At 38.1% G+C, this 14,532-nt stretch overlaps 1 protein-coding gene across 3 annotated transcripts in view; it reads right to left on the bottom strand.

The window, feature by feature from the left end:
* CDC14A (cell division cycle 14A) overlaps window positions 1-14,532 on the bottom strand; it is a 182,930-nt gene that overhangs the window by 106,807 nt on the left and 61,591 nt on the right. For 2 of the 3 annotated variants that reach the window (XM_027114476.1, XM_027114475.1), the window contains exon 5: window positions 8,786-8,865. The exons of the other annotated variant lie outside the window; for it this stretch is intronic. In XM_027114476.1, the coding sequence (XP_026970277.1) occupies window positions 8,786-8,865 (80 nt within the window). The remainder of the gene's footprint in view (window positions 1-8,785; window positions 8,866-14,532) is intronic. 3 annotated transcript variants of the gene reach the window in all.

The raw sequence follows: 14,532 nt of genomic DNA, 5'->3' as shown, positions 1-14,532 counted from the left end.
TCTGGGCCTTTTATCAACACCTGACTATCCCCTATTTAACCACAGTAATTTTGTTTTAAAGATAAAAATAATAGTAAATTATCTTTGACTCCAATATTGAAAATAAGAGCTTCATATACGAGGCATTCAACAAAATAACTATGTTCACCAACATAAATGATTGCAAACTTATTCCAAACCACCTTTATCAACTAAGGCTGGCTATTGGAAAAGTACTGTGAAGAGTACAAAAATTTGGCACTTACCCTTCTACAGAAAGTTTGGTACACTGGTCTGAAACCATAAAAACAGGAAAAACAAAAAAAGTAACCTGAGCCAATTTTCACAACTCAAACCACTGAAGCACTGCCATGTCCCCCCCCCCAAAAAAAGAATAGATATTACTCACTTCCTTCTGCGTATTATTGGGTCCTAGAAACCTTGACAGTTGTTTCTGTCCTCAGATCCTGAATAGTGGTGCTTATTTAACACTTTAACAAGAAAACCGGATAAAGAGTCTGCTTTTCATAGTGGCCTCAGTTATTCAATATGCCCCAGCTGTTGAAAATAGATTCCACAGTTCGGACTGGATAATTTATTTTGTTCTATTTGCAATACCCAGGAAACTGACCCATCCTCACTAATCAAAACTAATGCAGATTCTTTCCCATCACATCAAGCATCAAAAGTAAAGGTTTATTAAAGATCCATGGAGGTAGAAATGACCCCAAAGATCAACACTGAGAAGCAGAGAGTTAGCCATCATAAAGAAAAGTTGAGAATGAAAGTCTTAAGAGAGCATAAAATAAATTTTGTTTCTACATTTTTGATACTCAGGGAAAAAACATGGTAAAGAGAACTTCCCTTTGAAGTACAAAGTTAATGCTAAATAAACTTTAACAAAAATCGCAGTATCATATTTAAACTAACAAATATCTGGTTCAACATTTTATGTAAAGAGATACATTTTATAATTGCATCTAACATCTACCCGCACATGTTTACTTTGCTTTAGAAGAAAGAAGGCAGCCTAATGCCAAGTTCTAAGTAGTTGACCCCTCTGGGCCTTTGTTAAGAGACCTGCAAGTTCTGGCATGCCCAGGTGAGATTTCCCATTAAGGCTCAGCTGCATTAACACTAGCTCAGCAACCGGGATATCACTAGGGGTCATCCCCAAAACACAACAAACCCATCCCTGAACACAAACAGTGTGGGTTCATTTTAATGACAAACGTCATTGAAGGATTGATAGAGGGAGGTTTGTGGGTTCTCTGTTAAGGAAGGTTTTCTGGCGTCAAGTCTGCTTTAAGAGAAAATTCGTTATTCCTGTTCATATTAGATAAAATATCATTATTTGATAAGCCATCTATTTCTAAAACTCAGGAAACCACGCAAAAACATTTCCCCAAATGGAAGCTTATTATTCTAATCCCAAGAGATCTATTCTGTTCCACACAGGTGTGGATCAGGAAATGTATCCTAGAGTTTCAGAAAGCTAGTTCTGCTGGATGTTAATAGAAGCGGGAGGGGGATGGGGACCGATTTCAGGCTGAAGTACTTGGGAAAGTTCTGAGTTAAACAGGTTACTTTATGACTCAGAACCATGCAGAATCTTTAAAATGGGAATGTGCTCTGTAAAATCTCCAGGATGGAGAGTTCTAAACTTATTTGACTGTTGAATTTTTTTTTTTTTTTTTTTTTTTTGCCACGGTAAACCTTATAGAGCAGTAGTGCACAACCTTGGCAGCATATTGGAATCATGTAGGTAGTTTTTAAAAATCCCAACACCCAGACTTCACCCCAAGCCAATTATATCAGAATTTCTGGGAGTAGAACCTGGCATCAATATTTTTTAAAGCTTCCCAGACTTTTTTGGCTGCGTAGGGTCTTCGTTGCCGTGCGCAGGCTTTCTCTAGTTGCAGAGAGCGAGGGCTACTCTTTGTTGCGGTGCATGGGCTTCTCATTGCGGTGGCTTCTCTTGTGGCAAAGCACGGGCTCTAGGCGCGCGGGTTTCAGTAGCTGTGGCTCATGGGCTCTAGAGCACCGGCTCAGTAGTTGTGGCGCAGGGGCTTAGTTGCTCCACGGCATGCCGGATCTTCCCAGACCAGGGATTGAACCTGTGTCCCCTGCATTGGCAGGCGGATTCTTAACCACTGCGCCACCAGGCAAATCCCCTTCCCAGGCTTTTTAAAACCAAGTATGAGAACCAATGTAACTTTGGGAAACACTGACCTATAAGCCTCTTCTCCAAACTAAAATAAAATAGCCACACAAAAATATGTTCCTGGACCTAAACAGGAAGAGACCCACCAAAAAAATAAAACACACTAAACTAAAAACTGGTGATGATAGGACATCCAACATTCAACCAGCTTTATTCCACTGGATATCAGCACAGCACCCTACCTCAACCTCACCTCTGCACCTAGTCATTCTTTTTAAGTCATGCTTTCTATATTTGTCTTCGAAACTGGGCCCGTAGATGTTATTTATTGTCTGCATAGTTGTATTCCCCATTTAATTTTATATGTCCTAGAAAAATTGGGTTTTAGCAGACTTATGAATCATTAATACCAAAAAAGTTACCAAGCTAATACATATGGACCAATGAAAAAAGAAGTAAGCACAAAGTGAATTTGAAAGCACAAGAAAAGGTCTAAAAGCAGAGTTGTGCAATTTAGATGGGTTACCTTTTCAGTGTTCTGTGAGATTTAGAAAGTTTTCACAAACACCTGTTTTATGAACACCCAAAAATGCAGATTTAAAAACCACTGCCATTGACTGCCAAGAAAATAATCTAAGAATTCCAATAAGGGTTGGTGGTCTCGTGGGACTGTAGAGAGGCTGCAATTAATATGACCTTGTAGAATGACTGCTCAACAGTATGGACTATCAATTTGGTAGTACACTGACTGACAGGAAGAGAACCTAAAAAGATTCATACTGGGCTTGCCAATTCAAACTCCGACTCTGGCCCCAGAACTGAAAAGCCCCTTGTTCCCTTGAAGGCCAACTGCCAAGCAAGCCTACAGTAAAGATGGATGGACTTAAAGAATTAAAATAGGTGAAAAATACCCTCTTTCCCTAGTTTTGAGATAAAGTCACTGTTGATAAAACACATTGGCTATCCTTAGTACAAGTGAAAAGTACAGTTTTCGACAGACCTACTTTACCATTAAATGGAACACCCTAAAACTGACTTGCAGACAGTAACATCACAACAAATACTCCTTGAGTGTCACACCAAGCCAGAAATTCAAATGCCTCCAAAGTCTACTATACTTCGTGTAATCAAGAATAGACAGTAGGGACTTCCCTGGTGGCGCAGTGGTTAAGAATCCACCTGCCAATGCAGGGGACACGAGTTCGATCCCTGGTCCGGGAAGATCCCACATGCCACGGAGCAAATAAGCCTGTGCACCACAACTACTGAAGCCTGTGTGCCTAGAGCCCGTGCTCCGCCACAAGAGAAGCCACCGCAATGAGAAGCCAGCTCACTGCAATGAAGACTAGCCCCCGCTCGCCGCAACTAGAGAAAGCCCGCGCCCGGCAATGAAGACCCAACGCAGCCAAAAATAAAATGAACTAATTAAAAACAAAAGAAAAAAAAAAAGAAAATGGAATAAAATGGGAAAAAATCTTTAAAAAAATAGGCAGTAAATGGGGGTGGGGGGGAGGAATTGAGTGAAAGTGGTCAAAAGGTACAAACCTCCAGTTATAAGGTAAATAAGTACTGGGGATGTAATATGCAACATCATGACTATAGTTAACACTGCTCTATGGGGTATTTGAATGTTGCTAAGGGAGTAGATCCTAAAGGTTCTCATCATAAGAAAAAAAATTGTAACTATATGAGGTGATAAGTGTTAACTAAACTTATTGTGGTAATCATTTCACAATATATGAAAGTCAAGTCATTGAGCGGTACACCTTAAATTTATACAGTGTTGTATATCAACTATATCTCAATAAAACTGACAGAAAAAAAAGAATAAGCAGTAAATCTACTCAAATCTTTTTTTTAAATTTGCTTCATCTTTAGTGAATTTTTAACTAGGTTAATAGAAAACTATTAATTTAAAATTTTTAAGATAAATCCAAATAGAAAAACTCAATTAGACGGTACTCGTGGTTATAGTAATACACTGCAAGCATCATATTATATAGTATCCTACCTAACCTACCATTATAAAAAACAACCTATGCCATACAAATGAAAACTTACAGCACCTAAAGCCAGTACCTGGATTGTTATTCTCCATTTTCATCGTAATGTGAATGGCATTCATGATGCCTACCCCTAACAGCTCCTCCAATCTCCAGTTCCAGTGTTAAATCTCCTTCCTCCTGGAGCAGGTACCTAGTTGTCCTAATAATCTTTAGATCCATAAGTCTAACATAGTGACTGGCACAGAAAAAGCAATAAACTAATCATGTATTCCCTGGCACACAAATAAGGAAAGAACCCAATCCCAGCCCTTGAGAGAAGAGTCAGCCATATTTGGTGGAAAGTCAGCCATGCAAACAAATAATTACAATATAAGACATTTGTTTTAATGGTGTATGTAGCAAATGTAATGGGGCATGAACAAAATGTAATAGGAAATTATAGGCACAGGACATGCCAACCCTCTCTAGAAAAATGAGCAAAGGTGCTACGGAAGAGACTGCTCCAATAAATGTTTGTTAAATCAATAAATCTTGAAGAACAGCATTATTTAAATTAAAACCTTAAAACACTTTTATTAGAAAGACTAAAACCCTATAGCACAAATGGTAAATAGGCATTTCAGTAAAGAGGGCATGTAAAGATACCAACGACACGTCAACAAGCCTTCAAAACTGTCCTCATTTTTCTTAATTTTTAGACAATAAAACAATCACATTTAAATAGAAGTTCCTTTGAGGCTTCCTGTTTTATAAATAAAAGTATTAATGCAGAAGTGGGATAAAAAAATCTAGACAATGAAGATAAAGATGTAATTTAACAATAAATGGGGTGGAAAACCTAGTGGATGATAGAATCCAGATTATCAAAGGAAGGCAAAGGCAATGATGACTGACTAGGATAGTATGAAGATGATTCTTGATAATACTGCATTAGCTTTAGTTGATCTGGGCAGTAGACTAAAATCAACTCACATCTTATCTCAGCATTAGGAAAAAAATTGCTTCTGTAGCAAAATTCCAGAACACTAGTAGTATTCTATCAACTAAATTTTCCACTGAATTATAAATGCACACTGTGTGGTATTTTCTGCTTCAAATGTAGGATTTATGAAGAGTCTGGATTGAGAAATGCAACTTAATGTAAGTACATTAAGTTGTACACCAACTCTTGGTGTCACATTATCAGAGAAATACAGCTTAGTTATATTCAAGGTCAAACTTTTAGTTGGAAATAGGTGCCTAAACTAAGGGGGGAAAATGCCTGACGTCTGTGTTAAGCATTCTTTTTTTCAGGTAAACAAATAACTAAAATTCTCTATGTCTAACAACACTACAATATTCTCCAGAGTATTGTCTCAATTTCTTTCTTCTAAAATACATTTGAGACCATGTGACTTAAAAAGCTACAGTTAAAAAGATAGGAAATGACCTAAATGTCTACCTGTCAGAGACCAATTAAATGCATTCTTGTACATTATACAGCAGTAAGACAGAATGAGGAAGGAAGCTCTCTATTTACTGATGTGAAAAGATATATCCAAGATGAGTTAAGTGAAAAAAAAAATCAAGATGCAGAATAGTACATACAGTATGTTACATTTTGTGATAAAATGGGGAAAATAAGACTGTACATCTTTATTTGCTTATATATGCATAAAGAAACTCTAAAAGGATATAGAATAAACTAATACCAGAAGTTATTTGGAAAGGACTGGACAGATAAGAATCAAGGGTGGGAGAGAGAGTTTTCACTATAAACTATATATATTTTAAAATATTTGAACCATGTTAATGTATTTATATTTTCAAATATTTAAATAAAAACAGTTTGGAAAAATAAGCTACAATTATAACAATCATGATTTAATTCTATGTTAAGAAGTAATAATCTTTTATATCTTTTCTTCCATTCCAATCTTATCAATTATTCAAAGATTCTAGTTCTCAGGAAACAAATTAATTACCTATCACATATAAGCTAAAATATAATTATGATTAAAGGAAGAATTCATTCTTTCCTTCTCCTTCTCCAGTATCTTCATCTAAATTCACAATTAAGGTTAGCAAGGCTCACCTGGCTTGTGAAACAAATACATCTCCCATGACTTCTGAGTGGATACTATCACAAGCATAAAAATTAATATATATTTTCCACTTAAAATGTCTGAATAGCCACAATGTCCACTGGGCCTATTGACTGGAATTACAATTTTACAAACGTTACAGCATTACAATCCCCAGGTGCATGTGCTGTTTTCAAAATAACAACAAAAAATTGTAAACATTTTTCTGATTTAAAAAACAAATTTAATGAGCCCTCACTGTCTCAAGGAAAGGTACACCTATGATCCCTTCACAGTTGCTGGCCCCTCTCTCACCACGGATCCTACGGCTCCTATCACAGAGGATGTTGGAAGTTGCCTCAGACACATTCCCTTCCAGGGCTTTCCAGTAGGGTACACAGATGCCTAACTTTTCCTCCCCTGCCTGTGAAACCCTTTAAAAGTTTAGTTTAAATGAGTCTGATACTTTCTCGTATTTCTGTCAGAATCTTTTCTTCTATTTTTATAAAACCCAACTTTTTAACAATTAATTACGTGCTTATAGAGCTACCTGCCCCTACTAGAATGTGTGATCATTAGAAATACTTCCTATTCATATTTATATCCTTGTGGATAATCCTTATTTCTTATGAATAATAGTAATAGTACTAACAACAACAAGAAAAACAAAAACCAGGTACTGCACCAGGCACGGTGATATATGTATTACCTCATTTAATCCTCAGGATAGCTCTGAAGCCATTGTACAGAAAAGGAAGCTGAAGCTCAGAGAGGATAAGTAATTTGCCCAAGTTACATATACTTACTTATTACATATAGAAAAGAGCAGAATGAACCTTCGAACCCAGGCAGTGTCTCTGCCTCCAAATCATGTACTCTTAACCACTTTGCTTAAAATTTAGGAAGTGATTAATATTATTATTACTGCAATGAAACGGAAGTTTGTGTCCCCCCCAAAGTCATATGTTGAAAGCCTAATCCCCAATGGGGATGGTATTAGGAGGCGGGACCTTGGGAAGTAGTTAGGTCATGAGGGTAGAGCCCTCATGAATGCGATTAGTGCCCTTATAAGAGGCACCCCAGAGCGTTTTTCTGCCCTCTTTCCACTATGTGAGGACACAGCGAGAAATAAGCAGTCTACAGCCCTGAAGAGAGCCCTCACCAGAACTTGACCATGCTGGCACCTAATCAGTCTGCAGAACTGTGAGAAACAAATTTCTGTTGTTTACAACCCACCCAGTCTATGGTACTTTGTTACAACAGCCCAAATTAACTAAAACAATTACCCTTTTCTAAAAAATAGAATTGTACAAAGAGCTTTCAAATTATAGAAGCCATTAGGAGTGGGAGAAAAAAAGCTTTGTCCTCACCATTAAAACTCATTTACGTAATCTGTAACCTTTTATCTGTCCTTCAATGGCTAATTAGCTCATCCTCTAGGTTGCTTGAGGATATTTTCCTCTCACTGTCCCAACTCCAGTACTTTACCCCTTGTTTTCACTGAGAAGATCAAGCATACTAGCTGTTGTTGTCCCTATATCCTCCTCACCTGACACCCACCCTGTGCCTAATAACTCTCCCTCTTGTGGTCTGAGAAACAGACGTGGGAATCCTTTGGATCTTAGGGGATTTAGTCTTAACTTATTCATTAAAATAAATATTTACAAAAAGCACTTTTAAGTGTCAGGCACTGGGACCTGCCCTCTGTGAGTTTACAGGAGAGTAATGAAGACAAAGAGGCCTCCTCATTCTTTCCTGTTCCTTTCTTTCATTATTGTTGGTAATTTTGATATTAGTAACAATAAGAAGCAATCCATGTGCTTGTAGATTTGGACACACAAATAAACAAAAAGGCAAAAATATTAGAATCATTCGCAATTCTGTGGATGACTGTTGTGGAAGTTCTTGTGAAGTAGAAGGAGTACATTTCAGAGATGACTGTTATGGAAGTTCTTCTGAAGTAGAAGGAGTACATTTCCTTCTACTCTTTAAATAAGCTCAAGTTTACATGAAATTTTTAAAATATCTTCTTCAGGTGTCACTTACAAAACATTCTTTTCCAGCACTGTAATGAGAGACAGTCTTCCTCAGGATGGAAGTTAGATTTGTCTGCTAAACAGGTGATTAGGGTCCCCACTAAATATGTACTTCTGGGAAGGTGCTTTGAGGCTCTTATTGTATATTCCCAGCCCCTGACATTTGGTCAGAGCTCAATCAATGCTCACAAAATGAAAGAATGAATGGATGAATCAGTGATGTAGATGACTGAAATCTAACAAATCTTGACATGGTTATTAGGTCATAAATCAGGCACTGTTTGTGCTTAAACTGTCAAGGTATAGAAAGAATTCAAGGAAAAAAATTAATTCCTAAAAATGGAAAGCTATTTTATTCTTACTAGACGGGGGAGGGGGTCTCTACAAAAACAAAATAATAAAAACTACTGTCTCATTTCATTCCATGTAATATCATGGTCACACTCTTCATACAATTAAAAAACACAATTCTCCAATTCTAAAGTAGCGAGCTGTCTAGCAAAGTTGCCATAGCTCAAGTCTCACAAGCAGTTATACCTGAATGGAAGATAGGGGGGATTTGAGCCAGATAGGAGTGCTCTGTAGGCTTCTTCTGGTGTCTTCTTTAAATAGATTACCTAAGACAAATAAATAGCAACATTTAGAACACCACCAAAGAATGAGACAAAACTAACTTAATTACTCACCAAATTTGCATTTCCCTTCTTCCACTTTGAAAGTGACAACTGTCATGGTGATAATGTTCATCTTTAGACAGCAAGCAAGCTGCCAAAATTTCCTTTTCAGCTTGAAGCGGAACAACAGCCTTTGGCTTAAGGATGAGTAAGAGCTTAAAGACACAGGGCAAATCCATAAAGGGGCCATCCAGGGCTGTTTACAAGGCACATTGAACAGATACAATGGCAAGGTTTTCCCTTTTGGGAGCAGAATAATTGTACCTCCATTATTGAACTGTGTGTTCACCAAAGACCAATACAGACTTCCCTGTCCTTTGTAGAAGATCTGCTGTGAGGTAATTTAGTTCCTGGTGAATTCTGAAAGACATCTCAGGGCACAATACCCTTGGGAGATCTACAGAGTTCTCTGTCTCCTCTGAGGAAAGCGCATGTTGCTCTCCAAACAATCAATAAAATCACAATGAAATGGGGGGAAATGCATGCAGGTAAGAGCACTGGAAAGCATATTGGCTTGGCTCTTGATGTCAAGGATACTTAAATCCCTCCAGTCCAGCATGATAAACTAATCATAAATAAAGAAACAAACAAAAAAGAGCTCTTAAAACCAGTAAATAACTTCCATTTAATCAACTTATTGACTATATACTAGCTGCTAGGCACTTTATCAGGTACTGGCACCTCTCTTAATTGAATTTACATTTTGGGGCAAAACAAAGTAATTAACAAAAAGAAATACAGTCTGAGATAAGTGCTGGAAAGGAAATAAGCAGAGTATTGGAAAGAGAGTAGACTTACTTAATACCTTGATGTGGTCAGGGAGGGGTCTCTTGGAGACATTCAGGAGGAGAGCCATGGGAACAGCTAAGGGAAAGGAGGAACAACAAGGGCCAGGGTCCTTGAGGGGGGAAGAGCTTGGTGAGTTGGACAGAGGAGATGAGTGTGACTAGAGCAGCGGGCAAAGGGAAAGCCAGGTAGTGTTCAGATTGTGAAGAGCACTGCAAACCATGAGGAGGGGTTGGTTTTATTCTAAGAGCAATTTAATATTTTAATTCTCAGACAGGAGCACTGATCATTTTCCTCTACAGTTTGAATCAACTTTCATCCCTAAAATCCTCTCTACCTAGAAAGAATGACATTATTTCCTTAATATGTTCCAACATCAAAACCCTATGCATTAGTACATATAGTAGTATTACATATAATTTTTTATATATTTATATAAATAAATACATATAATGTATATGTATATATACATGTATGCATATATATATTTAGAAGCTTGTAAAGACAAGAGAGAAATAATTTTTGAAATGGCTGACTAGGCACTGTAGACTAAAATGGTTTTCCATAAATATCAGTTATTCCTATGGATATACAGATATCAAAAAAAAAAAAGAAACCCTATGGGGCTTCCCTGGTGGCGCAGTGGTTGAGAGTCCACCTGCCGATGCAGGGGACACGGGTTCGTGCCCCAGTCCGGTAAGATCCCACATGCCGCAGAGCGGCTGGGCCCGTGAGCCATGGCCGCTGGGCCTGCGCGTCCGGAGCCTGTGCCCCGCAACGGGAGAGGCCACAACAGTAAGAGGCCCGCATACCACAAAAAAAAAAAAACCTATGCATTTCAACAAGAATGACAGAGTCCCAGTTCTTAAAAAGTAGGGTTTTCTTCTCTACTTACAAAGTTTCTTTGAGCTTTACACTGTTCCACTAGCAATATATTACATGTACTTAATTATTAATAATTTCAGGACTAGAAAACACTTCAATTCTCTAAAGAAAGAAAGCTAAAATAAATACATAAAAAGATACTTCTAACTTTATTAAGAAAGCTCCATATTCCTGTGACAAGTAAACAAGAAGGTCTGATAAAGCACACACCAAACAAAGCAAATTGAATATGAAACAAAAACAGCACAGAAAATGAAACCACAGTAAAACAATGATCGAGACATGAGACACAGATTCCAGCAACGGAGAACCATATCTCAAGCTGCAGCTCAAATAATTACAAAAATCCACGTAAACCAACCCTAGCTTTAAAGACCATTTTCAGTAACCAATATTAAAACAGGACTTTGTTGTTCCCTAACGAGTAGGTTATATAATATACTCAACAGAGTTGGTTATGATGCAGTGATTTTTCAAACCTAAAGATGCAGCAGTATTTGCAAGTTGACTATGCCTGCTAAAAGGGAAAGCTGCTTGTAGAAAGCTCCTGTGTTTGGATTAGATAATTAAAGCTTATACAACCACCTTTGAAAAGCAAAAATACATTTCCCTCTTCAGGAGCAATTACATTAATTCTCTTTAATTCTAAGGCAATCATTCTACAGGAGGGACACAACAGCCCACATGAAAGACCTCTTTAGACCGGATACCCCACTGAGTTTTGCTACTCATCTTACCTGCATGACTTAGCACACATGACCCATGTTCTCACACTGTAAGATGAGAGTCTTTGTTTTTTATTTTTATCCCAATGTTAAATTATTAATAAGTGCAAAGTGAAACCCAACAGAGGCCATCTAAATTCCAGGAAGATTCCAGGGGCAGGTAAATACAATGTCCTTTTACAACCTGATGATAGGTACTTGGGAGGGTGGTGAAATGTTCTAATAAAGGAGTGTATTACTGAATGCATGCACATTGTGGTCATTAAAATACCAAATTCCATTTCTCCAGGAGAAAAAATGTCATGGATTCTTATGCCAGTTCTTCTTAGATATGTTTCCTATTAAAAAGAGACAGAGAGACAGACTAGGCCAGATCAGAGGCTGGAAATAAAACAACATTAAGCCTTTGCTGTTGAGGAACCTAAAGCTCAGAGAGGTAAGGAACTTCCCACTCAGAAAGGTAAGGAACTTCCCAAACTCGCATTGCTGCTCTGTGATGCAGTAAGAATTCGAACACAGATCTGACTCCAAAGCCCACAGTAATTCCATACATCATATCTGCTTAAAAATATAGACGCAGGTAATGGAAGCAGAATCTGGAACAACAACAACAAAAAGATTCCTACTCTTCCAATTTCTAAATGCCATTACACTTGACTTTTAAAATTAAGTGACTTCAGGGCTTCCCTGGTGGCGCAGTGGTTGAGAGTCCGCCTGCCGATGCAAGGGACACGGGTTCGTGCCCCGGTCCGGGAAGATCCCACATGCTGCGGAGCGGCTGGGCCCGTGAGCCATGGCCGCTGAGCCTGCGCGTCCGGAGCCTGTGCTCCGCAACGGGAGAGGCCACAACAGTGAGAGGCCTGCGTACCGCAAAAAAAATAAAAAATTAGGTGACTTCAGGGCGTCCCTGGTGGCACAGTGGTTAAGAATCCGCCTGCCAACGCAGGGGACACGGGTTCTATCCCTGGTCTGGGAAGATCCCACATGCCACGGAGCAAATAAGCCTGTGCGCCACAACTACTGAGCCTGCGCTCTAGAGCCACAACTACTGAGCTGCGTGCCACAACTACCAAAGCCCACACACCTACAGCCCATGCTCCACAACAAAAGAAGCCACCGCAATAAGCAACAAAGAGTAGCCCCCGCTCGCCACAACTAGAGAAAGCCCGTGCGCAGCAACGAAGACCAACACAGCCAAAAATTTTAAAGAATAAATTTATAAAAAAAATATAGGTGACTTCAGGGGAATTCCCTGGCAGCCATGGGTTCCCTGTGGCCCGTGTTCAATCCCTGGTCGGGGAACTAAGATCCCACAAACCGCATGGCACAGTCAAAAATATAAATAAATAAAATAAAATTAGGTGACTTCAAACTGTTAACAGTAGTTGTGCCTAAGGAATAGGGCTGGGGGAATATTAGTAGAAGAAGAAGGAATTTCTACTTATATTTTCTACTATCTCCACATTTCTTGTATTTTGTAGTAAGGTGTATTAATCTGTTTTTTAAATGTGGAGTAACTAAATCAGTTATGAAATGTTAAATAAAAATAAAATCTATATTTAACTATTACTCAAAGATCTGTTCCCAGATATTCTAATATTTCTAAAAATACTTTCTGGATAAAATTAACTTCAAAGCATCTTCTAAATATCCTGGTTTTCCTTTTCTGCTTCTCAGGGAAAAAATAATATGCTGTCTACTCTTCTCACTAAATATTAGCATATATGAACCCAAACCAAAAGAATCTTCCCCAACTTTTGATTGATAAAATTTAACAAAAGCCCTTTGCATAGTGCTTGGTTTGCCATGCCAATTTATCCTTGAAATTAGTGAGTATATGTATGACTTTTATAAAATTGCCCTACTCTTTGCCAGGAAGTCCTATAAACCTTCTCAATAGAACAGCATTTGACATATATGTTCTTACTTTTAACTAAGTAAGAGTCAAACAATTAAAATGACTATGAGGTTTTTATTTAACAATTAATTAAAATTACAGTACTACAAGCTAGTATAACATATTATTTACAAATAAGCCAACGTTTCCCAAACTTCAATTAATCATGCATCAACTTTCTCAACTTCTGCCACCACACGTAGCACCACGTATTACCATTTCTCTTTAAAGACATACCCTTTTAACCTAAATCAATGTATTCTAAAGTGGTTTATATCATTGCTATAAATGGAAAACCAGTATCACTTGCCACAGAGTCTACACATAAATGAATTTTAAAATACATAACTCTTAAAACTGTAAAATGTTTGTGAAGATTAATTGCACATACAAGTGTGGGTTCATATCTGGGCTCTCTATTCTATTCTGTTGATCTATGTGTCTGTTTTTGTGCCAGTACCATACTGCTTTGATGACTGTAGCTTTGTAGTATAGTTTGAAATCAGGGCGCATGATACCTCTAGCTCTTCTTTCTCAAGATTGTTTTGGTTATTCGAAGTCTTTGTGTTTCCATACACAGTTAAGCATTATTCTAGTTCTGTGAAAAATGCCATTGGGCAATCAATCTACAACAAAGGAGGTAAGAATATACAATGTGGGAAAGACAGGCTCTTCAATAAATGATATTGGAAAAACTGGACAGCTACATGCATAAGTATCAAACTGGACTACTCTCTCACATTATGCACAAAAATAAATTCAAAATGGATTAAAGATTTAAATATAAAACTTGAAACCATAAAACTTCTGGAAGAAAACATAGTACTCTCTTTGACAACAATCTCAATATTTTTCTGGATATGTCTTTTCAGGCAAGAGAAACAAAAGCAAAAATAAAGGGGACTATATCAAACTAAGAAGCTATGCACAGTGAAGGAAACTATCAGAAAAACAAAAAGAACACCTACCGAATGGGAGAAGATATTTGTAAATGATATATCTGATGAGGGGTTAATATCCAAAATATACAAAGAACTCATACAACTCAACATCAAAAAAATAAACAACCCAGGCTTCCCTGGTGGCGCAGTGGTTGAGAGTCCGCCTGCCGATGCAGGGGACACGGGTTCGTGCCCTGGTCTGGGAAGATCCCACATGCCATGGAGCGGCTGGGCCCGTGAGCCATGGCCGCTGAGCCTGTGCGTCCGGAGCCTGTGCTCCGCAACGGGAGAGGCCACAACAGTGAGAGGCCCGCGTACCGCAAAAAAAAAAAAAAAAAAAAAAAATTCTGTTTCTTTAATTTTGTATCTGAGATGA

Source organism: Aethalodelphis obliquidens, unplaced genomic scaffold, assembly GCF_003676395.1.
Source record: "Aethalodelphis obliquidens isolate GAN/ISIS:26980383/991018 unplaced genomic scaffold, ASM367639v1 scaffold13, whole genome shotgun sequence".
Classification (NCBI taxonomy): Eukaryota; Metazoa; Chordata; class Mammalia; order Artiodactyla; family Delphinidae; genus Aethalodelphis; species Aethalodelphis obliquidens.
Note: the sequence above shows the minus strand (reverse complement) of the source record. Positions and strands in the feature narration are given on the sequence as shown.